The 27516-nt window shown below is 48.9% G+C and overlaps 1 protein-coding gene across 1 annotated transcript in view; it reads left to right on the top strand.

Annotated features, from left to right (window-relative positions):
• Window positions 1–11230: 11230 nt before the first annotated feature.
• Window positions 11231–27516, top strand: part of TOX2 (TOX high mobility group box family member 2) — a 112898-nt gene continuing 96612 nt past the window's right edge. The window contains exon 1 of the mRNA XM_036244892.1: window positions 11231–11363. Within this exon, the coding sequence (XP_036100785.1) occupies window positions 11265–11363 (99 nt within the window). The 5' untranslated portion in view covers window positions 11231–11264. The remainder of the gene's footprint in view (window positions 11364–27516) is intronic.

Below are 27516 nucleotides of genomic sequence, written 5' to 3'. Positions count from 1 at the left end.
GAGAGCTTCCATGACTCCTTTGCAAATGCCTTCACCCACTGGTGTCGATGGCTGGGGAATCTGGGTGGATTGGGGGTGTGTGTGCGTGTTCAGACATCACTGGCAGCCCAAGTGGCCCCTGATGAATCTCCAGGGCCTTCTCACTTATCCTGATTTTAACCAGCCTCCTTTTGGACTTGGCACCTCCTCCCTCCAATACACTTCGTCTGGATTTTAGACTGAGGACACTGTTGCCCACCCCTGGGAATAGGCATCTGGGTTACTGATGCCTGTGCAAGCTGACCTGGCTGCCTCTTTAAGTAGAGGATTCAGCCATGGCCACAGGGCTTAGCAAACCGAATGCAGGCTGGATCTCAGCTCCACTCACTCCTTTTACACAGTACACGACCTGTACAACTGTGTATGGTGCCTTTGGCCTCAAGCCCCCCCCCCAAGCCTGGCTTGGAGGGTCCTCCCTCTGGCTTTGCCTCTCCAGTTGTACCCAGGCCCTCCCTGCCATGCCTTGTATTCTCCACCAATAAGCAGCTTCATGGAAGCAGGGAGGGTTGTACATAACAGGCTACCTCCCACCACTCTGTCTCTGCTTTGGCTGTTTCTTCTGACTGAAGCATTCTTCTTCATTCAGGCAGCTCCTGGTCATCCCTTTGTTTGGGAGTGTCTTCATCCTGGAATTCTTTTTGTATCCCTTACATCCTTCCTTCTTGCCTCCTGCAGCCTCCACCCCCAGCTCCTAGGGTTTCTGGGTAACCCCCTTTGGGTCTTCACAGCCCTCCACTGCCCACACATCTGTCTGAATGCAGACCCTCTCAACGGGGACCACATCTGTCATCTTGGTAGCCTGCCCCAGCCCTGGAGCTGACAACAGAGGACAGCAAGAAATAGAAAATAGAATTGCACGAGGAAAATGGCTTCCACCTCAAGGAGGGGGTGACAGGATGAGATGAGTCCATACTGATACTGACCATTCATTCACTGACGATTGTCTGGTTCAGCAAATCCTTTCTGAGACATACCGTGTGCCAGGCACTGTGCTGGCACCTGACGTGCAGTGAGTAAGACAGACGCCATCCTGGCTGTCGGAGCTCCCCGCTCAGCGTCCACTTGCAACACTGCATCAGAGGCAGAGAAGGAAAGCTGGATCTGGTGGGGGCAGTGATGGAGGAGAGAAAAAGGCTACAAGAGTCTCAAATGGCTTCACCTGTAGATGGTGGTGTGGGGGGTGGAATCCCACGCTCTGGGAGTGGAAAGAGGGCAATGGGCTACAGCCTGGGCTGGGGGCTGTTCTCCACCAGCCTGTGACCTTGGAAAGCCCAGGCCTGGAAGTCTAAGTGTTGGGCCCCAGCTCAGCCAGTTTGGACAAGGCACTGTCCTCTGGGCTTCAACTTTGAAGGGGAAGGAGCGCCCAAGGCTGAATGACCCTTGAGCCCCAGATCTCGGCTCAGTATGGGGGGCCTGCCCTTAGTGCAAACCCCTTGCTCTTGGGTCTAGAGCCTATTCCAGAGCCAGGGGGCCATCAGGACCACTTTCAGGGCCCGGGCCAGGCTGCTTGCTCAACTTGGAATAACCCATCTGCTCAGCCACCACCGCTAGAGTTGCCATTTTAATAACCACGTTGAGGAGATTCAATTAAGATCGGGAGCCTCATCCCTCTTCCAGGGAAGCCTCACAATCGGTGTTTTTCTTTTGCAGGAGCGTGAGTGGGGCCCTTTGCAGGGGTTTTTGTACAGCAAGCAGCACAGAAAGAGAAAAAGAAAAAACAACAACTTCGGTTCAAAGATGCCAATAACAGGGGATTTCTTTTCCCGGTTTCCCCATGGAAGGTTGTCAGCAGTGCAAGGCATAATCGGGCGGGCGGCCGCCCTGCTCCAGGAGTGGGACGTGTGCTCCTTTGTTGCGATGGACTGAATAGGATGTCCCTGCACCCAGACCTGGCCTCCCGGCTAACAAAGGGCCCCTTTGTCACCCCAGCAAAGAGTGCTGCAGAGGTTGCCACAGCAACTCAGGGACACAGACTTAACGTGCAAGTGACATTTCAGATGGGAAAGTGGGCATTCAAAAATTCAGATTTCTTGATGTATAATGGTTTTCTTCTCTGGATATTTTAAAGGGACCATGTGACAGACAAAAGCAAACATAAATAAGCCAACAATAAACACACAGCCAAGCAAACAAACATCATTGCGAGTCAGCATGCTGGTTCTTCCTCCCTTGATGAAAAACTTGGTGAAGAGCCTTGTCAGGCCCCTGGGTGAGCTGTGGGTTTTGAAAGGCAATCAGACAACATTAAAGAAAGTTTGGGGGGAAATCTGGAATTCGACCTCTTGGACTCAGGACCCTTTTTCCTCTCCATCTGTGCTTTCCCTAAACAATCCTGGAGGATCCTGCACACCAGGCCAGGAGCTAGGGCAGGGATGCAAAGATAAATCCCGTTCTTGCTCTCCAAGGTTGACAGTGTAGTGGGGTTGCTGTGTGCATGTGGTCTCCATACAACTCTGCAACTCTAAGATCTAGGCAGTTGCCCATCAGAAGGAGTAACTGATCCTACCTGGGAAAGGGGCTGAGCAGGGCTTAATGGGGTGGGGGATGGGAGGCGGAGTGGAACCTGAGAAGGGATTTGCTGCCAATCCAGTGTTGGCACTTTGCTGCTATTTGCTGGATGACATGAGGGAGAAAGGCAGAGAGGGAAGGAAGGATTATTTTAAAGGGGAAAGCATCATAAATGGCATCATAAACAGTCAGGCACAAATGTTTGTACACAACTGTCACCACAACATACAAGATGCTCTCCTTCAACACTATTATGACAATTAAATAAACAATGTTGAAAGAATATTACAGCGAGCACCTGCATATCCACTACCTGGATTCCAGCCATTAACATTTTACTCCCCTGGCTTTATCACATAATTATCCATTAGCCATTTCTCTACCCATCCATTACTCCATCTTTTTTTTTTTTTTTAATAAATTTCAAACATAGACTTCCTTTAACTCTCCCTAAAATACACCAGCCCACATATCATTAGTAAGAGTCCAATATTTGTTTACATTTTTTCTTTTGACTTGAAATTTTGATGCAGTGAAATGTACAAATCTTAAATGTACATTTGCTGAGTTTTGACAACTCCATCTGCCTGTGTAACTCAAAACTTTATCAACATATAGAACATTAGGATCACTCAGAAAGTTCCCTCATTCTCCTTCCTGGTCAATCCCAGACATACACAAGCGCACACACACACACACACAATTTTGTCATTTGCTTTTCACTTACCATTATAGTAAAATAATTTTCCTACGTTGCTTTATACATATGTGTGTGTATCCATTGATATTATATATTTCTTCTGAGATATTTATATTAATTTTTATAGATTATGTAAATATATAATCTGTACTAAATATATTTCTCAATGTGTAGGAATACTATTACAGTTTGGAATGTTTGTCTTGTATCCAGGAAACATATTAAATACCTTTATTTTTTTTAACAGGTTTTTTGTATATTCTCTTGGATTTTCTGTATAAATGATCATGTTATTGTCAGAGAGAGAGATTGATTCTGTTCTTCCTTTCCAATCATCTTACTATTTATTTCTCTGTCTTTTCTTATTGCAATGTCCAGCACCCCTAGAATCAATGTGAAATAGAACTGTTAAAATCAGTCATTCTTATCTTTTTTTTATCCTCACCCAAGGACATTTTTTCCATTTTTTGTTCAGATAGAGTGGGAGGGAGAGAGGGGAAGAGAGAGAGAGAGAGAGAGAGAGAGAGAGAAACATCAATGTGAAAGGAACACATGGAGTGGTTGCCACCCGCATGACCCATCCAGGGCCGGGGACAAACTGCAACCAAGGTATGCGCCCTAAGCGGAAACCAAACCCAGGTCTTGTTGGACCGCAGGCCGACGCTCTAACCGCTGAGCCAAACCAGCCAGGGCAGCCATTCTTATCTTGTTTTTTACTTCAATAAATACACTGCTTATATTTCATAATTAAGCCATTAAGTAGGATACTTATTGTAAATTTTTGGTAATACTCTTCATTAATTAACACAGTTTATTTTTATTCCTAGTTTGCTAAGAGATTGTTTTCTGGCATGAGTTAGTTATAGTTTACAATGCTTTCTTAGCATATAGTGAAATAATCTAGATTTTATCTTCTATTGATTTTGTGTATTATATTAATAGGTAGTATTCATATTAAACCATCCTTGAATTCCTGAGATAATTGTCAGAACTTCTAATGTGTTATAATTTATTTTTTACTATGCTGCAAATTCCATTTGCAATTATTTTATTAAGAATTTTTTGCATCTATGTTAATAATTGAAAGTGGTCTTGAATTTTTTTGTGCTGCTTTTGCCAAGTTTTGTGTCAAGGTTATATGGATTTTGCATGAGTTGGGAAAGAAAAATTTTGATAACTGATTCAACTTCTTTTTTTTTTTTAATAGTTTATTGAATTTTAGAGAGAGAGGAAAGGAGAGGGAGCGAGAGAGAGAGAGAGAGAGAGAGAGAGAGAGAGAGATGTGAGAGCTTAACATTGGCTGCCTCCTACTGGGAGGTTGAGCCTGCAACCCAGACATGTGCCCTTACTGTGAATCAAAACAGCAACTTTTCAGTGCACAGGACAATGCCCAATCAATTGAGCCACACCAGCAAGGGCTGATTCAACTTCTTAAATTATAATTAGATCATTATATCTTATGTTTTTGTCAGCAAATTTTGGTAAATTATATTTTTCTAGAAAATCGCTCATTCCCTCTAGCTTTTCAAATATATTCATGTAAAAATAATTTTAGTATTATCATATGGTTTTAAAACTTCCCTGTATCTATTACCTAAGCCTTTTCTCTTTTCTTAATTAAGCATACACACGTTTTATCTACTTCATTCAACTATATTTTTCTATATCCTATATTTTGCTTGTGTTTTTCAAATTGTCTACAGTAACTGGCTAAAAAAATTAAGACTTTTAAAACAAAGATAATGTATATAAAGTACTTGGCACTTAGAAGTGTTTGGCAAATATTGGTTAAAGTTATATATATATAAAATATTTTTGAGCACACACCAGAGACTAGAGATTCACCTATGCTTGAGACATAATTTGTGCTCTTAAGGAGCTCACAGCTGAATTGGAGAGACACACAAGTAAATAAACCAAATACAGTGCGATAAACATAATAGAGGTGGGTACAGAATGGAATGGACACACATAGGAGAGCTTTTGAAGGAGGTGATGTTCAGCTGGTGACTGTAGGATGAATAGGAGTTAGGTAGGTGGAAAACCTGGGTGTCTCTTGGCACTACCCTTGGGACAGGTTGGAGTGCTGCTGAGGAGTATAATGGACAGGGCCCCATGAATGCCCAACTGCTGCCCCAGATAATAGCCACCCACTCAACCACGTTCCCAGAGGAGATGTGAGAACACACACACACACACACACACACACACACACACGGAGCCAGACTACCTAAGGAAAGCAGAGTTCTACTCTATTATCAGATTATCTGAGTCCTGTCTGAATCCTGTTGCAGACACTACAGGTGCTCCTTTCACGTGCACACAAACCATTTCAGCACATGACACCCCAACTTCTGACTTTTTACCTGCATCTCTTTGTCTAATGGCTTTCTCTGGTTGCCAGAGCCCTGGCCTGCCTAATGAGCTGAACTGTCTGAGAATTAATGGTCTCTGGAAGCAACTTTCAACCAAAACTGTCAGGAGTTGGTGCCCCTCAAGTGGGCTAACCCTGGGCACATGTTTCATGGTGTTTTCCAGAATTCCCCAGTAGAGTTAAGCTCCCATTTTCCATGGTGGTGATTTGCCCTTGGTTGACTGTCTTCCTTTCCTTGTCTCGCTTTCCCACTCCCCTACCTGTGTGTCTTGTGTTGCTCTCCAATAAACAACTTGAAACAGATCGTTGTCTCAGGATCGGCTTTTGGAGGACCACCAACAAAGAGAGGTGAGTTTTCCCTGAGGACCTCGATTTTCCATACCCCAATCTAGCTTAACATATCCCACCACATCTTAACCTGAGTCAGCTCTTACACACGCTGGCTACTGGGAAGGAAGAGACAGTGGGGCAGGTCTGGCTGGACTTCACTGGCTAATCTGTGTCGCCTCTCACTGTCAAATATGGCCCATCTGCGCCCTCGAATCTGAACAACTCAGAGGCTCCTTCTGAGCTTGTGTGTGCTTATATAGGAAGGTACTTGAAAACTCCGCCGCCCCTGGAGGAAGGCATGAAGCATCCATGTGGTATTAGCCCCTGTGCTAGTCATTGGAGGCACCAAGATGAGTGAGCCATTGTCCCTGCCCTGGAGATACTCATAGGGCAAATGTTATTTTGGTTTGGTGGAATTGACCCTGATAGTCTCATGTGCAGACGGTTATTGGAGCAGCAAATGGGGGCACTGAGTTAGTCTTCACTGGAGAAGGCTTCACCAAAGAGGTGTTATTTGAATTGTGTCTTAAAGATGAGCTGGAATTTGCTAGGGTTAAAAGAAATGAGAGTGGGGTTAAATACACCCAGACTCCCACCTGGAAGGGACACACACCACTTCCGCTCATGTTCCCTTGGCTAAAGCATGTCACGTGGTCATACCTAAATTCAGTTGGGAGAAGCACAAGTCTACCATGAGGCAGACCATTCGCGATCAGACCTGAGGACTCCCATAGGAGGCTGTTAGCTCCTCTGCCACAGCTGCTCTTCAGAGGCTGGTCACTTTGATTTAAAGCTGAGACTTTCCCCAGGTAAGGGGCTACAGTTGGAGTAGGACCCATGGGTAAGTGGCAACATCTTGTATTAATCACGTCTTTTCTGTATTTGACGGGGCATGGCAGACCCTGGAAGGACTGCTCCTTCTAGGGTTAGCCAATGCCTAGAGAAAGTGAACAAGTGCGTGTGCTTTCCAAGTGTAAACAAACCAGCCCAGAGCTCACACCACTAACCACCCCCTTCATCCAGCTCTCACACTAGCGACAGGTACCAGACAAACAGGGACAGCCCCGAGGCCCCAAAGCCTGTTGAAATTATTCAAACTAGCCCACCCTCAGTCTTCTTACCCTGCCTCACCCATTATTTCTTACAGAAACCACAGTAAATGTTCTTTCCCATAATTCTGCCCTTTTCCTCCTGACTGGCCCTGATGCTTCCCCGTGTGGCCCCCCAGGATGTGGCATGCCCCCTTCTCTTTGGAACTGTAACAAACTATCTTTTCAGTGGCAATTGTCTCCTGATCTATTTGCCTTGCTTTACCTAAATAGTAATACAACATATTAAGAGATATCTATATTTTCACATTTCAGCTCTTTATGATACCAAAAGCTGAGCATTAGAAGATGAGCAAGCGGAGATTCTGGGTTCCCAACCTGGGCTGCTGCAGGCAGGGCATGACCAAGCTGTCCTGAGCCAGCTGGCCTCTGGCTGAGACCCGAGACTCCCCTCGCACAGATTCCGCATGGGGTTAAGAGGAAGAGGGAAGAAGGGCTCAAGCCTATTCCCATCCTGAGGACAATAAATGGGGCTGGGTGTTTCTTTGGGAGCACTGAGTCATCAACTTCCTATCTGATCAACTGCCAACATACAGGGAGAAGAGGGCAAGCCCAAGGTTTGGAGTCTGCACGGCTTCCCTGCTGCTTTACGGCCAGCCTTCCCAGAGGCCTCCTTACTGCTGTGCTCCGGCCGGATTTTCAGACTCCGGTACAGCTAATTAGTCTTGCTATTAACGCGGTGATATGCAGCATCCCTCTCTGGAACTCATTCTTTTTATCTGTAAAATGGCCCCAGCAGTCCTATTTTCTGACCAAAGGATTGCTGTGAAGATTGACCTCCCCAAGTCACAACAGAGGAGGCATCTACAGAAGACAAAATAAAATGAAAAAAAAAGAAAAAAAAAAAGAAAAAAAACCCTCACAATGTTACAGTAAACTCTGTAATTTTGGTGAAATGTTGGTAGTTTTTCTTCTGAGATCAGGAATGAGACGAGGATGCCTGCTGTCATAACATCTTTCCAAAATCGTACTGGCAATACTCGCCAGTGCAACGGCCAAAAAATAAATAAATAAAATGTGTAGAGACTGAAAAGGAAAATTAAAATTCTAATTTTTACAGATGAGATAGAATATGGTATATATATTTTAAAAGCCAAAGAATCTGCAGATTGTTAAGAATAACTGAGTTTGGCAATGTTGCCAGATACACGGGCATTATGCAAAAATCTACTCTGTTTATGTTCCAGGCCTATATTGCTGAGTAACAAATCACCTCAAAACTTCATGGATTAAAATAACAATAATCATTTATTATCTCTCATGGTTTCTGTACATTTTGGGTTCAGGAAGGGCTCAGCTGGATGCTTCAGGGTTTTCCATATGGTTGCATTCAGACAGTGGGTGGAGCTGGAACAGCAGGGGGCTGGCCCTACTAAGGACTGGCTAGTAATCTTCCTCTTTATTTTGTCTCAGGGTCTCTGCATAGTGGTTTAGGGTTTCAAAAACAAATGTCCCAAGAGAGGGAGTTAGGCAGAAGATGTATCAACTTTCTTGACCTTAAGTCAGAAGTGAGGCTGAATTCTATTTGTTTAAAATAAACCATTCACTAAGAGCAACCTTCTTTAAGGGGAAGGCTATTAGACTCCACCCCTTAGGAGGAGTGTCAAAGAATTTGTTGACTTGCTTTAAAGCCATCATGCAGTGCTGGCAATAAACAAAATAAAACACCATATGGAGAAACAATTTATAACAGTACCCAAACATAAAACACCTAGGCCTAAATCTGATAAAAAAGATGCACAAGGTCTCTACATAAAAAAGTACAAAACATTGCTGAGAGAACTTAAAAAAAAACACTAAACAAATGAAGGGACATACCATGTTTATGGATAGAAAGACAATATTGAAAAATGTCACTTTTACCCAAATTGATTTAACAATTCAATGTGATAGCAATAAAAACTCCAGCAGGATTGTGTGTGTGTGTGTGTGTGTGTGTAAATAGATAAGCTGATTTTAAAACTTCTATGGAAGTGCAAAGGTCAAGAATAGCCAAGGCAGTCTTAAAAAAAAAGTGGGTAGAATTTTCTATAGAACATTAAGACATTCAAAAGCTACCATATCTAGACAGTGTGAAAACGGCACAAGGAGAGAAAAACAGGCTAATGGAACAGACTAGAGAATTCAGAAACAGTCCCGTGCACGTATGGATTACTTGATTTATGACAAAGTTAACACTGCAGAGAAGTGGCGGGGGGAGTGATCTTTTCAATAAATACTGCTGGGCCAGTTGGATGTCCAGATGGAAAAAAGGGAAAGGGGCCAGTGGGAAATTCCTTCTGATGAGATATGGCAATATATTCTAGAAACAATGACTGCTGAAATTTATTTAGACGTTCTTTCCTTTCTGGGCTGTAATTTCCCTCTGTTGTTCCCAAACCTTTGGTGAACGCATTTCTCACACGTATCTTGTATTAATGGATCCTTATAGTCACTGTTGACAAAATAAAGTCCAAACCTACAGAAAAATTTTATAAGAGTTTATTTGAGCCAAAGCTGAGGCCTGACCCAGAAAGAAAATCTCAAAGTATTAAGAAAATGCTTTGGAGAATGGCAGTTTTGCACTTCTTTTTATGGATTTATAATAAAAAAAGTAAGGAAAGTTACATAAAGTTCATTGGTAGTAGCTTAAGGAAATGGAAGAAAGCCAAATGGGGAAATCTCTAGGATTGGATAAAAAGTAAAATGGAGAGATACATACGTCTTTTACATTGCTGGGCACAGGATAGTTTACATTCAACAATTACAGTAATTGGAGACGGTGTGTGGGCAACAACATAACAATGAGTCTCACTGGTTTTGTGCTCCAGTGCTGGTGGTAGTGCCTCCTTTGAGGGTTCTAGAAAAGACAATTACCCTGACATTTCAAAGGTATGTTATCCTAGATGCATAACAATGGACAGGGTTTGCTTAAGGTAAAGATTGACTTTGCTAAGGAAGCTATGGGCTTGAAATGTGAGCACCCACCATAATGTGATCAGTTAGGAATTTTTGATCACACCTTTCTGTGGGGTTACCTTCCATTACTGAGTTAGTGAGGCCTGCCATGTAGCCCCCCTCCAAGTCTGTCAAGGTCTGCTATGTAGCCCCTTTTATGTTCACATCACAAACAGCTGGCTCCTGAGTGAGTAAAAGGCTCACTCCCTTCTCTCCAAATAGTATCCTATGTTCCATTCTGACCCACTTCTGCCTCCTGGCCTCGTGGCCTTTCCCAGCCAGGCATCCTGGGTGTGGGACAGCCAGGAATCAGAGGACAGTGGTGGCAGTCAATAGGAGGTAAGGGGATACAGACCGCTAGTGTAGACAATTCTTAGATGAAAAGGGGGAGGAACAACAGGCCAGCTACCAGCAGGTGTGCATGCGGGAGAGGGAATCTGTTTCAGTCTCCTCTCTGCTCCACCATGAGATCCATCCCATTTCTGTCCAGGATACCATGAGGTGGGGCAGATTCTGGACCCCTCCTCAGAACTTCCGTTTCTAGGCCACTCCGATGGCTCTCCCTCTCCCTACCATTAAGGGGGCAGCGTCCTTCTGCCTTCTCCCAGTGGTTTCTGTCTGGGAAACTGGAGACAGCGGAGCCTACTCATCTGGAGCTCCATAACGCACAAGTCCCTGCCTCAGTTTCTTCTTATGCAAAGTGAAGGTTTAAGCTTAGCAATTTCCCAGGGCCTCTTTTGCAGGGACTCAGATCAATGGGACAAGTAGGAAGCCCCCCGCCCCCATAAGAAAGCACCCATTGCCGAACGTTTTCCTGTTACCACCTCCCTCCCCCCCACGCCGCGTGGGGCTTATTGTCGCCCTAAATATTTAGGGCGGGGATTGTCCCACTTCTGGGGCGGGATGTCGTACGGACTTCTCCCTCCTCTCACCCTCGGTGGCTAAAGGTGGGACGGGAAAGGGTCTCCTGGATAGGCGCACAACCCTCCCGGACTCCCAGGGGCGGACGGCCAAGTAGGGGACCGAGCGGCGGCCCAGCCTGAAGGAGGAACCCTCCCCCCTGGGCCCAAGCCCCCGGCCCTCCGCGGCGCCCGAGGCCGGAACAATAGCGCGCGCAGGCGGGGCGGGGGCGGGGGGCGGGGCGCTCGGCCGGGCACCGCCCCTGGCCCGCCCCCCGCGCTCGCACACCCGCTCTCACACTGACTCCCACCCGCCGCCCGCCCAGGCACTGCCCGCGGGAGCCGCCGCCGCCGCCGCCGCGCCCGCCATGGACGTCCGCCTGTACCCCTCGGCGCCCGCGGTGGGCGCGCGGCCCGGGGCCGAGCCGGCCGGCCTGGCGCACCTGGACTATTACCACTGCGGCAAGGTAGGCGGGGGCCGGGGTGGGGGCCCGGGCGGGCGGGGCCAGCCCGCGCCTTCGGACCCCGAGCCGAAGCCAGAGCATCCCGGGCTGGAGCACAGGCAGGAGTCACTTGGTGGCGCAGGACGCCGGCACTCTCGGGGACACAGGAGGGGAGGGAGATGCCGGCGGTGCCCACGCGCGGGGACATGCACACCTCAGCCCCGCCGACGGGCACATGCCACTCGCACGAACACCCTTGCGGATACACTCACACCCTAAGTTGTTCTTATCACAGACAGAAGTCACCCCGACAGTCACTCACACGATAACACAGTGACACTCACATTCACTCATGTCCCCGACAGCCTCGCATTCATTCACAAGCTGACCCACTGTCACACACTGACAGCCACGCACCTATTACAGTCTTACTGTCCCACACAAGTCACCCTGACAGTCATTTATACACGACACAAAGTCACTCGCCCGCATATACTGTCACACTGCCGCATATAAGTACCCATTCACACACCACTATGCCAGTCACTCTGTTACATGCCCCCATCCGCTGTCACACCCAGTCACAACTGGTGACAGTCACACAAAGAAGTCGCTCCGACAGTCAAACGCTCGTACTCAAAATGACTCACAGAGGGGCACACTGCCACACACAGCCACCCATGGACGATGAACATCGGACACACTAATTGCCCTGACGGTCACACAGTCACAAGCGGTCACCCAGGGGCAGCCACAGCCCCCGCACCGCCCCTCCTCCACCTGGGTCACGCACACTCGCGCGTCGGGGTTTAACTTCTCGGGCGTCGCGCGCAATAATTGGGCCGGTTACTAATTGGCCGGCACTGCCCGGCTGGGCCTCGGATTCCGAGTTTGCCATGGCCAATCCAGGCCTGTTCCCTCCCGAAACGGTGAACCGGCTTCGCTCCAGGCTGGGGCTGCAGTGAGGGACACCGCCCTCCCTTTCCCAGATCGCCGTCCCCACCCCCAGCCAGGTGCCCGCTGCGCGGAGCGAGCGCGACGGAAGCTCGCGTGTCTGGAACCCAGGACAGGAGGTCTCCGACTCCCGCTCCGCACGCCGAGCCCAGCCCGAACCGTATGGTGCACCTGTGCAGTCCGCCTCTTTTTCATCGGCCGGGAGGAAACTTTCAAACTTAGTTAGGAGCAAGACTGTCCGTGCGTCCGCGGGTCGGTGCGTCCGTCCGGGGCTGGCTGGAGTCGAGCGCGGCTTTTCGTCACTCGAAGCCCGGATTGAACGGCGCGCGTGGGTTTCCCCGCGGCCCTGGCGTAGACGCGCGGGTTCTGTGGCGCTGCCTGGTGAGTGCGCGTCGGGTGGTTGGATCCGGATCCTCCCAGGGTCTCAGACCCACCCGGCCGGCTTTTCATCGTGTCCCTTGTTGTGGGGGTGCTGCGAAAAGGGACATCCCTGGTGCAGAACGCAGGGCCTACCGGCCCGGCCTCTGAGTGCGTCCTCAGGCCCTGGGGAGCGGCTTCTAGAGTCCCCCCACCCCCACCCCCGCAGTCCTCTTCGCAGTTTGTCCCCTGGCGGGGCGTGGGGTTCAGGGCCACAGGACGGGGTGGGGGTGGGGGGGTGGCATGGGGGTGGGGGAGTGGCATGGGGGCGGGGCGGGCAGCTAGTGAGGTCTCTCGAGAATGGGAGTAATTATCTTTTGTCCAGTGACCGGCAAAGTTAGAAGCCAAAGAGGGGGATGGTGTGAGTCCGGGAGAGAAGGCTGGTTCTCTGGCTGCTTCCAATCTGATGGAAGGAAATTGATTAAAAGTAGCAAGTGGAGTCTTCAGGGAGGAGAAAACCGTTAGGTGTGGGGGCAGTTGGTCTGTCTTGTGCCCTTGGTTTTGTTATTTTTTTTAAATATGAAGTTGGCAAGACTCCAGCCTCTGGGTTGGGAACATGGCTGGGGATTGGGAATTTGTGCCTCAAAGTCTGGGTGGGCCAAGGGAGTGCTCCTTTTGGGGGTGGTGTTTTTGTAAATCTCTGGAGTGGGGCAGTCCTATACGGGGGCCTTTGGGAGGTGGCAGTTAGTGGAAGGCCCTGCTTTATTCTGATGCTCTCTAAAGCTCTGACTCAGCACCAAGAACCAGTGTGAAACCTGGGGCAGGAGGGACAGGCACAGGGAATGAGAAACTGGTCATTCTGGTTTCTGTCGGTGATCTAGGACCCCTACCTGTCCCAGGGCTGAAGGTGTGTCCAGGTGGAGAAGGGTGGCCAGCTGAGCCACTAGGATGGGTGAAAGAAAGATCTGACCTTGCACTTGAATGTGAGACCGTTTCTCAGTCCTCACGCTTGTGGCATGGTGGGGCAGGGGAAGTTGCTTGGCTCAGCTAGGGGTGGGTCAGAGGCCTGCTAGAAGCAGATCCTAAGTGGACAGTGGCCTTCGGGAGTGGTGGTGGGGGATGGGGCACGTTAAGACCAGAAGCTGATGGTGCGGGATTGGGGAAGGAAATGCCCAGGCTCCATCCTTTAGCTGGTCACTATCAGATCTGAATGGGAAACCAAGGTGCACACTCAGGGCCTATAGACTGGGCTGCAGAACTAGGACATAGGCTGCTCATTGGGGGCTGGGTCCTTAGAGTCTAGACAACAGGCTTATCCCCACAAGGACCCAGGCCTGAGAAACACAAGGGCAAGCATTTGCCCAAGTGATGCTGGACAACCACTGTGCAGTTGACCTGGAAGGGCCCTTGGCGACCGTTCCCTTGGTGACTGTCCCCTTAGCGATCCTCTACACAGAGATTCCAGCCTCTTTAAACCAAAGTCATGAGCAGTGGCTGTTCTTTTGGTATCTTTTGTTTGAGGAAATACACAATGGCAAAAGCTGCTATGATTTCATTTTTACTTTGAAATAGATGTGTATTTTATGAATCATAATATTAGCATGCATTTAAAAAATAAGTTATCAGATATGAGGCAGACACATTCCTTATTTCATATAATAACAGTGCTTGGTGAGCATAGGTGCCTGTGGCCCTGAAGGTCTGTGGCACAGTCTGGGAGCCATTGATCCTCTCCTTCTTCCTTGCTTCTCAGAAAGGGAAACTGAGTCATAGAGGTTACATAGCAAGCAAAGAACAGAGCTAAGGCCTGAACCCAAGTTTCTTGACTCACAACTTGACACTCATCTGGCCTTCCCACAGGTCTCTGTTGTGATTTGGGGACGAGGGGGGCTGTGACAGCTTTCCTAGGGTAACTGTGGATATCCTTCATTCCGATTTTTGCAGGGCACTTTACCACACTGGGGCATTGCCTGAGGCTTCTCGCTCCAATGTGGTAGACTCCTGTAAACTGGCCATTGGTTTGGGCAAACCTGGGTTTAAATCTCCGTTTGTGTCTTTGTGACACAAACGGTTTCTTAGCTCATTTTTTATTGGAATATGACTTACATACAATAAAATGCAAATTTTGAGTGGACAGTGGTTTTGATGGTAACCACCATCTCATTCCAGATACAGAAACGTTTCTATCACTCCAGAAAGTTTCCTCATATTCCTTTCTAGTCAATGTCCCTTTCCCTTCTATAGAGGAAACTGCTTATCTGATTTCGATTACCAAGCTTTGTTCCAGTTCAGTTTCAGTATACTAAGTATATTTAAGTTTTAGAACTTTATATGCAGCATATATATTTTTGTCTGGCTTCTTTTTGCTCAACACAGTATCTTTAAGATTCATTGTATTGTGTATATCCTTAGTTTATTCCATTTTATTGCTATGTTGTATTACGTTGTATGATAGAGCACAATTGGTTTATCTGTTCACCTGCTAATAGATATTGGGTTTGTTTCCAGACTGGAGCTATTATAAATAAAGTTGCAGTGAACATTCTTATGTAAGTCTTTTTGTGGTTGGAACATATAATTTAATATCTCTGAGCCTCATTGTCCTCATGAAGACAACATTGCCTACCTCAGAGGTTTGGAGGGTTAAGTGAGGTGATGTAGGCTAGGACAGTTCTTGGCACATGCCAGCTACGAATTACATAATGATGGTATCAACCACCTGGAACATATCCTGGTAAGAGGCTTAGTATCTCTGTGTTTCAAGCATCCTTCCTTGCTGGTCCAGACATCCTTCAGCATCTCCTTGTGCTAGGCACTGTGCTAGGCAACTGATGCTATAGTAGTGAACAAAAGTAACTCAAATTGCTGCCCTCTGGAGCTGATAGGTTAGTATGGAAGTCATAAGTATATGGGAGGGATATGTGGTATTGTGACCAATGGCAATACAACTATGGAGAAAATGAAGCTGGGAAGAGGGTTAAGGGTGCCAAGGCCAGGTGCTGGTTTGCAATTTTTTTAAAGTAGGGATGTTGGGGAAGGCCTTGTGGTCTAGACCAGTGGTTTTCGAGTTTCTGTACACATTAAACATCATCTGGCAAGATTTTAAAAACAGATTCCTGGGCTCCACCACCAGAGATTCTGATTTAGTTGGTCTGGGCTGGGGCCCTGAAAACTTGCATGTGTAATGAGCTCCCAGGTGATGCTGCTGCTGGGTCAGCAACCACACTGTGTGTAGCAGTGGTTTGGTTGGTCGCGAGCTCCCAGCATGCAGAAACTGTGCCCCGCACCTGGCACAGTGCCTGACCCCTAATTACTCAGGAGATATGTGCTGATGGGCGAATGATTCAATTCTTCCCCCACCCACACAGCTCTGGACACAGCATCTTGTACCTGGAAGGGATCTAGGCAAGCTTGGTTGTGAATGACTGGAGTCTCGTGATGAAAATCCACGAAGTGGGAATCGCTGTTCCCACCTCATCTGTGCTTACGATATGTGAGGCCTGCTCAGTGTCTCTGCTGGGCGAGGTCCCCACAGCTTCTTTCTGCAGGGGCACAGGTAGATGTGGGTGGTTCTGTGGAAAGAGCCTGGGCCAGGTGAGCTCTGAGCTCAGATGGCTGGTCCCAGGGAACTCTGGAAGGATACCTGCATCTCTGTTAGGGGGCTTTTTTTTTTTTTTGTTAATTCTCACCCATTGATTTTTTTTTTTAGATAGAGTGGAAGGGAGGGAGGAGGGAGGGACAGGGAGAGAGAGAGAGAGAGACAGACAGACAGACATTGATGTGAAAGAGAGACATTAGTTGGTTGCCTCCCACATGACCCTGACCGGGGCCAGGGATTGAGTCTGCAAACCAGCTTCGTGTCCTTGACTGAAATCAAACCCGTGACCCTTTGGTCTGTGGGCCGATGCTCTAACCGCTGAACCAAACCTGCCAGGGAAGGGGATCTTTTTTACTTTCCATTTAAATGTGTTTCCTAGTCTGGCTGGTGTGGCTCAGTGGTTGAGTGTTGACTCATGCACCAAGAGGTCACCAGTTCGATTCCCGGTCAGGGCACATGCCCAGGTTGTGGGCCCGATCCCCAGTTGGGGGCATGCGGGAGGCAGCCAATCGATATTTCTATCTCTCTCTCCCTCTCATTTCCTCTCTCTCTAAAATCAATACAGGAAAAACAGTTTAATTAAAAAATAAATAAATGTGTTTCCCATAGCCCCTCCCCCAGTCTGTCCTGAAGGATCCTCTAGGACCACACTTCTGTGCCTTACCAATCTCAGGAGGTATGGTAGCCCAGGCCTGGCACTGCTGCCCCCAGGCTACTGGGTGACCTTGGGCATGGCAGTAGCCTTCTTTGAGCAAATCGGTGACCATGAGCCTAGTGAGATAGGGAGCTGAGGTGTGGAACTATAAGGAAATGAAGGCAGGGCATGTCTGTTACAACTGTAGTGTGCACCCAGCAAGGAAGAGGCTGAAGCTTTGTGAGGAGACAGGCCCTCACAGGGTGGTCACCACTGTCTCTACCTTAACTTTACATTCCCAGAGCTGGTCTGCCACGTAGGTGCTCAATAAGTACAGGGTGGGGCAAATGTGGGCTTATAGTTGTTTGTTTGGAAAAATCATACAATAATTAATAAATAAGAACACAAGAATAAACTCTTGTGTTGCACACTGACAACTGTAAACCTACTTTTTTGCCCCATCCTGTATTTACGGAATGAATGAAGAATGAATGAAGTCAGGGTGGCCTGTTGTACCCTGTGGCTTGAAGAATTTAGCATCTGTTTGGCTCACACTGAAGACTTTGTGATGAGCACATCGATTCCATGGCAGGGCTAGGGCCAGGTGTCTTTTGGCTGACCTGTCATTCCTAGAGGACCATCCTGGACAGAGAAGGCCCAGGGGACAGAGCCCAGCTCAGGGAGCAGCCAGTAAGTTGGGAAGAGCAGATTTGAGTCTGTGCACACAGGAGAAGGCCCCATGTCCCAAGGACTCTCCTACAGTGTGACTGTCAGCTCTGTGTGACTCCATAGGGCCATCTGTTTTGCTTCTCTGATTTACTAGAACTGGTCTCAGGATGTGAAGGCAGCATATATTCTGGAACCCGACAGATCCGGGTTTGAATGCTGCCTTACTCTTGTCAGCACAGGCAAGTTAATAACCTCCCTGTGCTTCAGTCTCCTCTTCTGCAGAATGGGCACATGAACACCCTGCCCCCATGGGGTTGCCTGCCAGGAGGGTTGGAAACCAGGCATGTGCAGCACTCAGCCCAGCAGGAAATGTGTTCATTTCTATTCACAAAGAGCAGCACAGTTGAAAGTTAAACTGCGAGGGGAACTTAGTTTCAGCTGGGGCTGCTGGAAGATTGGCCACCTCCACAGTGCAGAGGGTCCTCCTAACATCAGGCGTTTCTATGCCTTGTTGTCTGGATCAGATTTTCCAGAGCCTCCGATTTGAAGAGGTCTCCTGTTTGACTGTTCGGTTTTATGAATCGACAGGGAGCTGCTCATTTGCTCTGCGTCTCTCTGTTTCCTTCTTGAATCTGCGTGGGAGGGGAGGCAGAGAAGACGGGTTCACAGCACAGCTGCACCATTCAGTGGCGTGGGCTGGTGACTTTGTGCACATCATTTAACTGCTCCAGGTCTCAGTTTCCTCATCTGTACAAGGGGACCTAATGCCGTTTCCAGGTTCTTGCTAGGAGACTCAGACTGAAGTAACAGATATGGAAGTTCCCTTTAATTCAGAACAGTGTTTCCCAACCTCAGCAATTGACAGTTTAGACCTGATTGTTCCTTGCTGTGGCGGTTGTCCCATGCATCATAGACTGTTTTACAGCATCCCTGGCCTCTACCAACTGGATGCCAGTAGCAGCCCCTCCTTAGTCATGAAAACCAAAAATGTCTCCAGACTTTGCCAAGTATCCCCTGGGGGACAAAATCGCCCCTATTTGAGAGCCACGAATCTAGAAAGTATGGTGCAGGTAAACTAGACAGTGATGGTGATGAGGGTGGCAGGACTTTAGTGTTCCTGCTTTCTGTCCAGGATTTGAGTTCTGTGTCTCCCTGTCAGTATCCTGTGTCCACGTGGTTGGCAGTCACCTTATTTACATGGACAAACAACCCACACAGTTTTCCAGCATGGTCTGGGAGCAGCGGTAAAAACATATGGTGAGTAATTATTAACTTAATGAGTCGTGGTAAATTGTAATTTTATATCTTAGTGAAAACATGTTGTATAACACAGGATAATAAATTTGGATCAATTATCCTTACACTTGCTCCTGTACAGTTGCGATTTCTGCTGCTTGCTAGAGTGAGCGACACAGTTGCATATTTTCACTATGTAATGGCCTGTTTACTGCTGATGTACAGATGTCAGCAGGTTTTTATTGAGCGCCTACTGTGTGCCAGGGTCTCAGCCCTGGCCTGAAGGCTCGGGGACTCAGTGGGAAACTTGTCTCTACTGGATGAAAGGCTGTGTGGTTCTGGAATATGTACTGCATTTTCTATCTACCTCAAAATGTAATTCATAATTAAATCTATAATTGTCCGGGGAAGTGACAGTGCCGGGGGTGTGGGAAGGTTTCACATGGCACAGTCTTACAGGAAACACAGGTGGCTCCATGGGGCGGGGGTAGAGCGGTGGCAGGTCATTCTAGGTAGAGGGAGCAGCCGTCCCAAGGTGGCTGAGAGGGTGGTTGGGGCCACTGTCAGCCCAGGGTGGGGAGGCCTGCCGGCAGGGGAGCTAGAGCACCAGCAGAGATCATCACAGAGCGCCAGGCCAGCTGTTGCATTTAAGTAGCGGAGTGCCTTGGAGCCCAGGCGGTGGAGAGTGGGGAGCGTTTCCTGGTGCTGGATTCAGACCATCGTCAGCAACTGCATCTTGGTCTGGTGCTGATGGGAGAGTTTAATGACTTGTGTTTGATTTTCCCCAGTAGCCAGGGATGCTCTGCTTCTCCAACTTTAGTGCAACAGAAGCACTTGGAGGGCAGTTAAAACAGAGATTGCTGGGCACCACTCAGCGTTCTCAGTAGGTCTGGGGAGGGGCTGAAAACGGGCTCAGCTAACAAGTCGATGATGCCAGTGCTCCTGGTCTGGGAGGCACACTTAGAGAGCACGGCTCTAGACTAGGTTATGGGAGGTTTGCCCTCCTTGGCCTGGGACGATAGGGACGTACTGCTGGCTTGGGGCATGTAGCTCTGGCTGGGACATGGTCAGGTGTCCTAGAAACTCCTGCCTTCTTCTCGCCACCTACAGGTCGTGGGGAGTCTTCTTCACCTTGGAGAGAGTCTTACATTGGGCTCCCTGGACACAGACTCAGTTGGAGAGTTGCCTGTGGAAGGTTTCTTTGGGGGATATTCTCAGGAGGTGCACCTCTAAGGGCGTGAGGGAAGCCTAACTGGGCAGAGGGAGATGCCGGCCCAGAATGTCGTTACTGATGAAGAGATTTCACAGGCAGTCTGGAGCGGGGCTGGCTCTTCCGAGTTGTCCCCAGCGGAGGCCAGGGGCCTGCCCATGCCTTTGCTTCTTGTGCCACCCTGTCATTGGCTGTGGTAGCTCCCGGTGGCAGGGAGCGGTTCCCCGCGGAAGCCAGAGCTCTGAGCCCAGCATCTAATAATCCCAGCAGTTGGGGGATGAAGGAGCAGAAAGGGGAGCACCACCATGTCTCTTTCAAGGAGATGCATCCTGGGGAGAAAACTCAGCTCCCGCTTGTTCCCAGGACAAGGGCCAGCATGCATTTTAGCGACTCTGAGTCCCTCGCTGAAGGCTCTTGATCTCATGATGTGAGTGAGAGCTGCCGGATAACTGCTTCTCAAGTCCGAGTGGAATGAAGAAAACTCGTAATTAACGGAATCTTCTGGGGCCTAAGGAGACCCTCCTCCACGCTCCATGGCAGGGTTCTAGAGTTCTCGGGCTGTGATGTCACACATTTCCCTGTGTGGTGGGAGGGCTCCAGACTGCTTTCCGAGGGGCTTCTGGGACATGCCGCAGGGAGTCACCTCCTGGGCAGGGACCATGGCTTTCTCCTGGATTCTTGTCACGTTCTTCAGCCAGAGGCGCTTGGCCTGCCTCCACCTTGATGTAGGTCGGTGTCCAGGGCTTTGCACTTCACCGTCTCTCGCCTTCTCTGAGCTCCCAGGAAGCTCACTCACAGCAGATGAGCGGGTCACTTATAGCCACAATGTAGGGTATCACGGCCCGTCTTTTGCTCATTAACTCATTCCTGATTTCATTTCACTCCTCTGTCACTTTCCCCCTTCATCTTGAATGCCCTCGTTCTTTATTTTTTTAATTGCGTTTTGTTCTCTGTAAGATACACAGAGATATATTCGACTCGAAAGGGGAAAGTGGGGGTCTGCAAGAGAGGAGAGGTAGAAAGTGTGTGGTCTGTCTGCCATCTTGAACAGAAAGTTCCCTCTAATGGATTTTAATTTTTAAAATGTATTCTATTTTATGGAGAAAAGTGGGGTAGAAATAAGCACAAAGTATGCGCTGAGCTCTTACCACATCTCAGGTGCATTCACTCCTATCATCTCATTAAGTCTTCATAAGAACCATGCGAGGCACACGTGTCCGCATGTTGTGGGTGAGCTCCCAAACGTCAGGTTACGTAAGGTGGCAGGAGCTGGTCGGCAGGGCCCGGCTGGGACTGTGCTCTCCCTGCTCCTCTGTCCTGCAGCCTCCACCTGCCAGGTGCCAGGAGCTCCGCCCTCTGCAGGGGTGGGGGAGGGGGGTCAGCTTGCCCTTGTTTTTACTATTGATGCATTGGCTCTTCTCTGGGCCAGGGGACTCCCAGCTGGACCTCCTGCCTTGGTCTTCAACTTCAAACATCATTTGCTAATAGAGTGGCTTCCCATTATAGCTAATTAATATGTGCTTATCTCAAAGTAGGGCCTAATTTGCAGGAATGATTTAGAAACTCGTTAGAAATGAATCCACCTCAGTAGCATCACCCAGGATCAGTGTCACGCATACATTCTGTTGTTCCACGGTGCTGTGTTTTGACTTGAACTGAACTTGATGATGTGGAAGATGGACCCTGGGCCTTTTGTTGCTTATTTATTCTGCAAATAGTTATTGAGTGCCGTTAGGGTGCTGCCTACATTCTTTAAAAAGGTCCTTCTACCCCAACCCTGTGCTTTCTCTGTTCTATAAGTCCACCTGAACTGTAAGCTAATTATTATGTAAAACCAGATAGTGGGTTCAGATGTGACTTTTGAGTTCAGTGGAAGCGTTTGAGTTCCTGTCCTGCCACTTCCGAGCTGCGTGAGCTTGGACCTGCCACTTGACCTCACTGAGCCCATTTTCTCACATGACCTACACTTGCATCTGCGGTTGTGGTGAGGCCTCTGGGAGATCAAGTCGCCCCCTCCCTCACTCCTGCTGCCACGGACTCTTCAGGCCGTCGAGGCCCCTCGTAGGACAGTGAGTGTACGCTCCATCCCACTTTTTTATGTCTTTGATAGAATCTAAGGAGCTTTCCAGTTCAGAAGGTGTAGTGGTTCTGGTTGGGAAGGTCTCTTTTCTCTCCTGTATCAGTTCCCTTTTGTCTCATCGCAGCTCCCACATGTTTCATGTTTAAGGTTCCATGAAACATTCAGACTCACAAGACTCACTCAAGGTGACTCTTGGTACGTGTCTCCGCCAAGGAGTTGGGGCAGGAATCCAACGAGCCAGCAGCACATCATATGCCCCTCGGTCTCTGCAGGAGCCCACAGAGGTGGCCAGGAGTGCCCCTCTTGGCCAGGCTCCCCTCCCCCATGCCAAGTTTTCCTTCAGGTGCAAGGGAATGAGACCCACAGAGGGTGAGTTTGGAAGCTACCCTGGCTTAGAAGCCTTATTTCCCGAAGGACTCATATCGCTTGTCATAGTTTCATACTCTTCCCGTCAAGGGTCCCTGCCAGGGCCATGTCAGTTTCAAAAGTCACTGTACTCGGGAAAACCTAAAACATGGCTTCTTTATCAGATAGTTATAATTAATTCATAGTTTCTTCCAGTCTAGATGCAACTTACCAATCAGGGGTCATTTTTACCATAAGCCGAGTTGCCTAGTAACATAGTTAACATCCTAACTTCAGGTTTCCAGGGAAATTATGCTAGACAATTAACAAAGGTGAAATTCTCGTGCAAAAGGGAAAGGGGTTTGGTTAGGTTTTAAAAATTTTTTTAATGTTTGTATTGATTTTTTAGAAAGAGAGAGAGAGAAACACCCGTTGGCTGCCCCCCGCACGGCCCCCACTGGGGACCATCGAGCCCACAATCCTGGCGTGTCAGGGCCTTTCAGTCCATGAGACCAGACTCAGTCCACTGAGCCACACCGGCCAGGTGGGTTTGGTTAGCTTTTGACCCATATTCACATTCTATTTCCCCTGAGGGGTGGCGCTTTTTGGTGTCTGTTTTGGAGGAATGAATGAATCCCTCAATATGTTTTGTAATATATTCCATGTTTCTGTACATTTTCTGATTGATCCATATAAGACACACTCTCTCTCTCTCTAGCCCAGAGATACTCTTTGGAATCATATTGTTCCGGGATCCAATCCTGGCTTCTCAACTTATTAAGTTATTTCATGTATTCATTCATTTGTTCAGCCATCCAAAGAATATCCACTGCCTGCTATCTGCAGGGCTGTGTGGTGGATGCCGGGCATGAACCGGCCATTCACACCTGGTCCTTGCTCTTGAGGAGAGACAGGCAAGAAAGTAAACAATCCCAAATAGGTGTGGGACCACCACACCAGGCTGGGGTAGTCAGGGAAGTCTTCTCAGAGGAGGAGACACCTGCCTGTGTTTGAAGATGAGTTTGTCACACGAAGAAGGTAGAGAAAAGCATTCCAGGTAGAAGGAACAGCATGTGCAAAGGCACAGGAAGAGATGACAGTGTCAAGCGATGAGGCTGGAGAGGGGAGCCCAGGCATCTGGAAAGCTACTTTATATCTCTGGACCTCCGTCTCCTCATCTACAAAATGGCATGAACAGTGCTTACCTGTTTATGAAATGAAATGAGATAATAATGCATGTCGAAGCACCTGCAATAGTTCATTTTCATTTCCTTTCGAAATCTGTCTGTGGAGGCCCAAAGGCCAGGCTTGGATTTTAATTTGTTTTTTTTTTTTTTTTTTTGTTCAGGTAGAGTAGGAGGAGGAGAGAGGAACAGAGAGAGAGAGAAACATCGATGTGAAGGGACACATCGAGTGGCTGCCACCCGCACGACTGACCAGAGCCGGGGACAAACTGCAACCGAGGTACGTGCCCTTAGCGGGAACCGAACCCGGGTCTCTCCGGACCGCAGGCCGACGCTCTAACCGCTGAGCCAAAGCGGCCAGGGCCAGGCTTGGATTTTAAATGAGACAAGAAAAAAAAAAAGTACTCAAGGGCCTGGCCACCCACCTGTGCAGTGCAAGCATCTCCTCCCGTGGCTCCTGTTAGTTGTCTCATCGCTCTTGGACGGAGCACTGAATGTTTGCGCGCTGTCGTGGATTATGTCTTACGGTATCAGTGAAGCCCATAATTGTGTTTTCCTAATGGCTCGACATTAACAATAAGCCATGACCCTGGCGAGGCCTTCTCTGGGACAATTTTCCATCTGCCCACAGCCACACATCTGTCTGATGCCCTGTCAACACATCCTGTCATTTGCTGCTTTGTCTTGCTTTTCTCAAAGGTGGCCACCTCCCACATACCAGCTGGGGATGCTTAGCTTTTGGGGACATTTATTATCTAGTGACCACAAGTCAGGATGAGCTGAGGAGCCATCCTGGCCATGACTGAGATTCTTCTGATGTGTAAATTGGATCCTGTCATTTCTCTGGGCAGTACCACCCAGTGGCTCTCCCTTGGAGCTTGGAGAACTCTTACCGACCTACCAGACCTCTGCTTAAAACCGCCCTGTGGCTTCCCTAGTGTGTAGATAACATCAGATGCCTCTTTTGGCCTCTGGATTCTTTTTTTTTTTTGGTGGTACGTGCCCCTAGCGGGAACTGAACCCGGGACTCTCTGGTCCGCAGGCCGATGCTCAACCGCTGAGCCAAACTGGCCTCCGGATTCTTGTGTGATCTAGCCCCTGCCTGCTTTTCCAGCCTGTCCAAGGCACGTGCTGAGGATACTGTGCTAGGCAAAGCCCTTGTTGATTCCAGTCTAGCCCCCAGGCCTTTGTTGTTTCCTAGAGACTCCCCACACCCCGCACCCCTGCACTTCTTGGCCTGAGGGTGTTGCAACACGCTCTTCCCTTTGCTTGGATCGTCTTTGCCTTCATTCTGCACATGGCTGGCTCCTGCTCATCCTTTAGGCCTCAGATTTGTCCTCACTTTCTCAAAGACTCTGACCCCCTAACCTGTGCAGTTACCCCACTTCTCTATCGTAGCCGCTAGTGTATTTTCCCCTATTGCCTGATATGTCCGTGAGATCACTTGCATGTCTGTTCCACCTGGAGGGCAGCAAGCTCTCAGACCACTGGAGTCATGTTTGTTCTCTTTACCTCTGAGCCCCAGCACCTTGGCATGGTGCCTGCTGTGTAGTAGGTGCTCAATAAAAAGTTGTTGAAAGAATGAATTAATCAACGTGGAGATTACAATGTCCAGAGATGGCCACTATAACCTATCTCAGGCTGTGTTTTCAGGAATAATTCACTCACCCTCTCTGGGCCTTACTTATTTGGACATCGTGGCCAGGAGGCTTAAACACATGTGTGTGAGAGACACAGTGCCTGGGGCCTGCACATGCTAATACATGTGAATTCCCCCGGAACAGCACGCCACCCTCAGCTCCAGCCCAGCCCCAGGAAGAAAGTTGAAATGGGAGTCAAGAGGGCTGATGTCTGAAATCCTCATCATTATGGTTCTGAATCAATGCTTGACCCTCTGGGGCGAGGGCTGGGGCACCTCAGTGCAGAGCCACCCTGTTTTGTCCACTTCCCATCTCCCTGTGGGTGGTGACCTTGCCGTTTGCAGGAGGAAGGCGTCATTCTCAGGCTTGGGTCGGGGTATCTGGGGCACAGCCGGCGTGGCCTTCAGAGATAACAAACCTCTCTCTAGTTTGTGAGAATGTTTCTGTTGTGCAAGCAGGACTCTTTGGTGACTTCTCTCCTGAAGTGATCACCCCTTCCTTTTTATTTTATTGTTAATCCTCACCCGAGGATATTTTTCCATTGATTTTTAGAGTGGAAGGGAGGGAGGGAGTGTGCGCACGAGAGAGACAGACAGAGAAACACCCACGTGAGAGAGACACATCGACTGGTTGCCTCCTGCACGACCCCGGCTGGGGCCAGGGATCAAACTGCAGCCCAGGTACGTGACCTTGACCGGGAATCGAACCCGCGACCCTTCAGTCCGCGACTGACACTCTAACCGCTGAGCCAAACTGTCCAGGGCACCCTTCCTTCTTATGAAACTGTGAATTGTGAAAACCATGTTTAGGAAATGGAGAGAGGTCACCGCCTACTATCTCCCTGTGCAGACTCAAGAACAGCGTTTATTTAGGTACTTTCCTTTCTTAATATTTAATGCTGCAAACGGCTCGTCTCCAGCCTGGTCCCCCAGAGCCTCTCATCCATCTCTCTCTTCTTCCTGTAAACTACCTGTGCGCTGTGTTAGTGCTTCTGCCCCACCCACCCCGCCACCAGAACACCAGCTCCACGAGGGCGGGGCTCTGCTGTTGGCTCCTGGACACGTCTGTCAGTCTATCAGAGCAGCTGCCCCGCCTCTGGTGTCGGCCTTTCCCACCTGACCTGGAAAACACCTACATACATGTCTTTTAAAGTTCTGCTCCAGTGCCGCCTCGCCAGGAGGTTTTCGCTGCTCTGCCCTGTGCCACCCTCCTTGCCCCGCCCCAGCACCTGGAGCACCACAGGCTCCCTGATTGCTGCAGTGCTCTGTCCCCAGGAGATGGGGCCTCGAAGGCACTTGGACTTCATCTCGGGGTGGTGGGCGTTGAGGTGTGTCGCATGTCAGAAGAAGCTCTGTGGCTGTTTTATGGGGAAAACACTGGACGGGGGCGAGAGGATGCGGGAAGACAGATGCGTAGTGATCACTACGGTGTAGGGGCGGCTCACTGATGGCTTGGGGTGGCCCTAGCCATCGTGGTAGCCACTAGCCACATGTGGTGTTTACATTTAAAATCCAGTCCAATCAGATTTCATTCCTCAGTCACACTGGACAGATTTCCAGTGCTCGGTAGCCTCTGCGGCAGTCCCTGCTGGGCAGTGGAGATCTAGAACTTTCCCATCATTGCCGAAAGCTCTGTTGGCCCATTCCAGCTTGGAATGCAGTGGGGGGGGGGGGGGCAGGAATGGAGAGACGTGGGGGGGGGGCTTGGGAGATATTAGGAGGTAGAACGTATGAGATTTGGGGCTGAGTTGGATGTGGGGTGTTATAGAGAGGGGGTGTCAAGGGTAAGACCCAGGCTGTTGGCTACGGGGCCGAAGTAGAACTCCTGTGTCAAAGAACTCAGCAGTTTTATGGCCCTTATTAAGGTGGTCATGCCATTTTCCAGAACAATACGCATGTTCACCAGTAGCACGAGTAAGAGCCCCATTTACTCCACCCTCCTGGCACGGCCTACTCTCTTTTGAAAGACCTTCCATTGTGTACGTATCTCTTGCCAGGTCTGCCTTCACTTAGGGTGTAACATGTAGACCAGGAGGTCTGTGTGATCAGGGAATTACATGTATATTAATGCAGATTCCAGTAAAAAGAGTTATGTTTGCCATTGTGATACAGTCCGATGCTGTTTAAATGCCTTTGGTAATATCTTCAATCAGAGGGCAAACAGAAAACAGGGAAATTCATAATAAAAAATGAATTAGGGCGATTAGCGAAAGGTGAGCTGCTTCCCTCCTCGGGCGACAGGCAGAGTTGACGGAGCTTTGCAGGGTGCCT

Source organism: Molossus molossus, unplaced genomic scaffold (assembly GCF_014108415.1).
Source record: "Molossus molossus isolate mMolMol1 unplaced genomic scaffold, mMolMol1.p scaffold_m16_p_6, whole genome shotgun sequence".
Classification (NCBI taxonomy): Eukaryota; Metazoa; Chordata; class Mammalia; order Chiroptera; family Molossidae; genus Molossus; species Molossus molossus.
The sequence above is the reverse complement of the archived record's forward strand: the minus strand, read 5'-3'. Positions and strand labels throughout refer to the sequence as shown.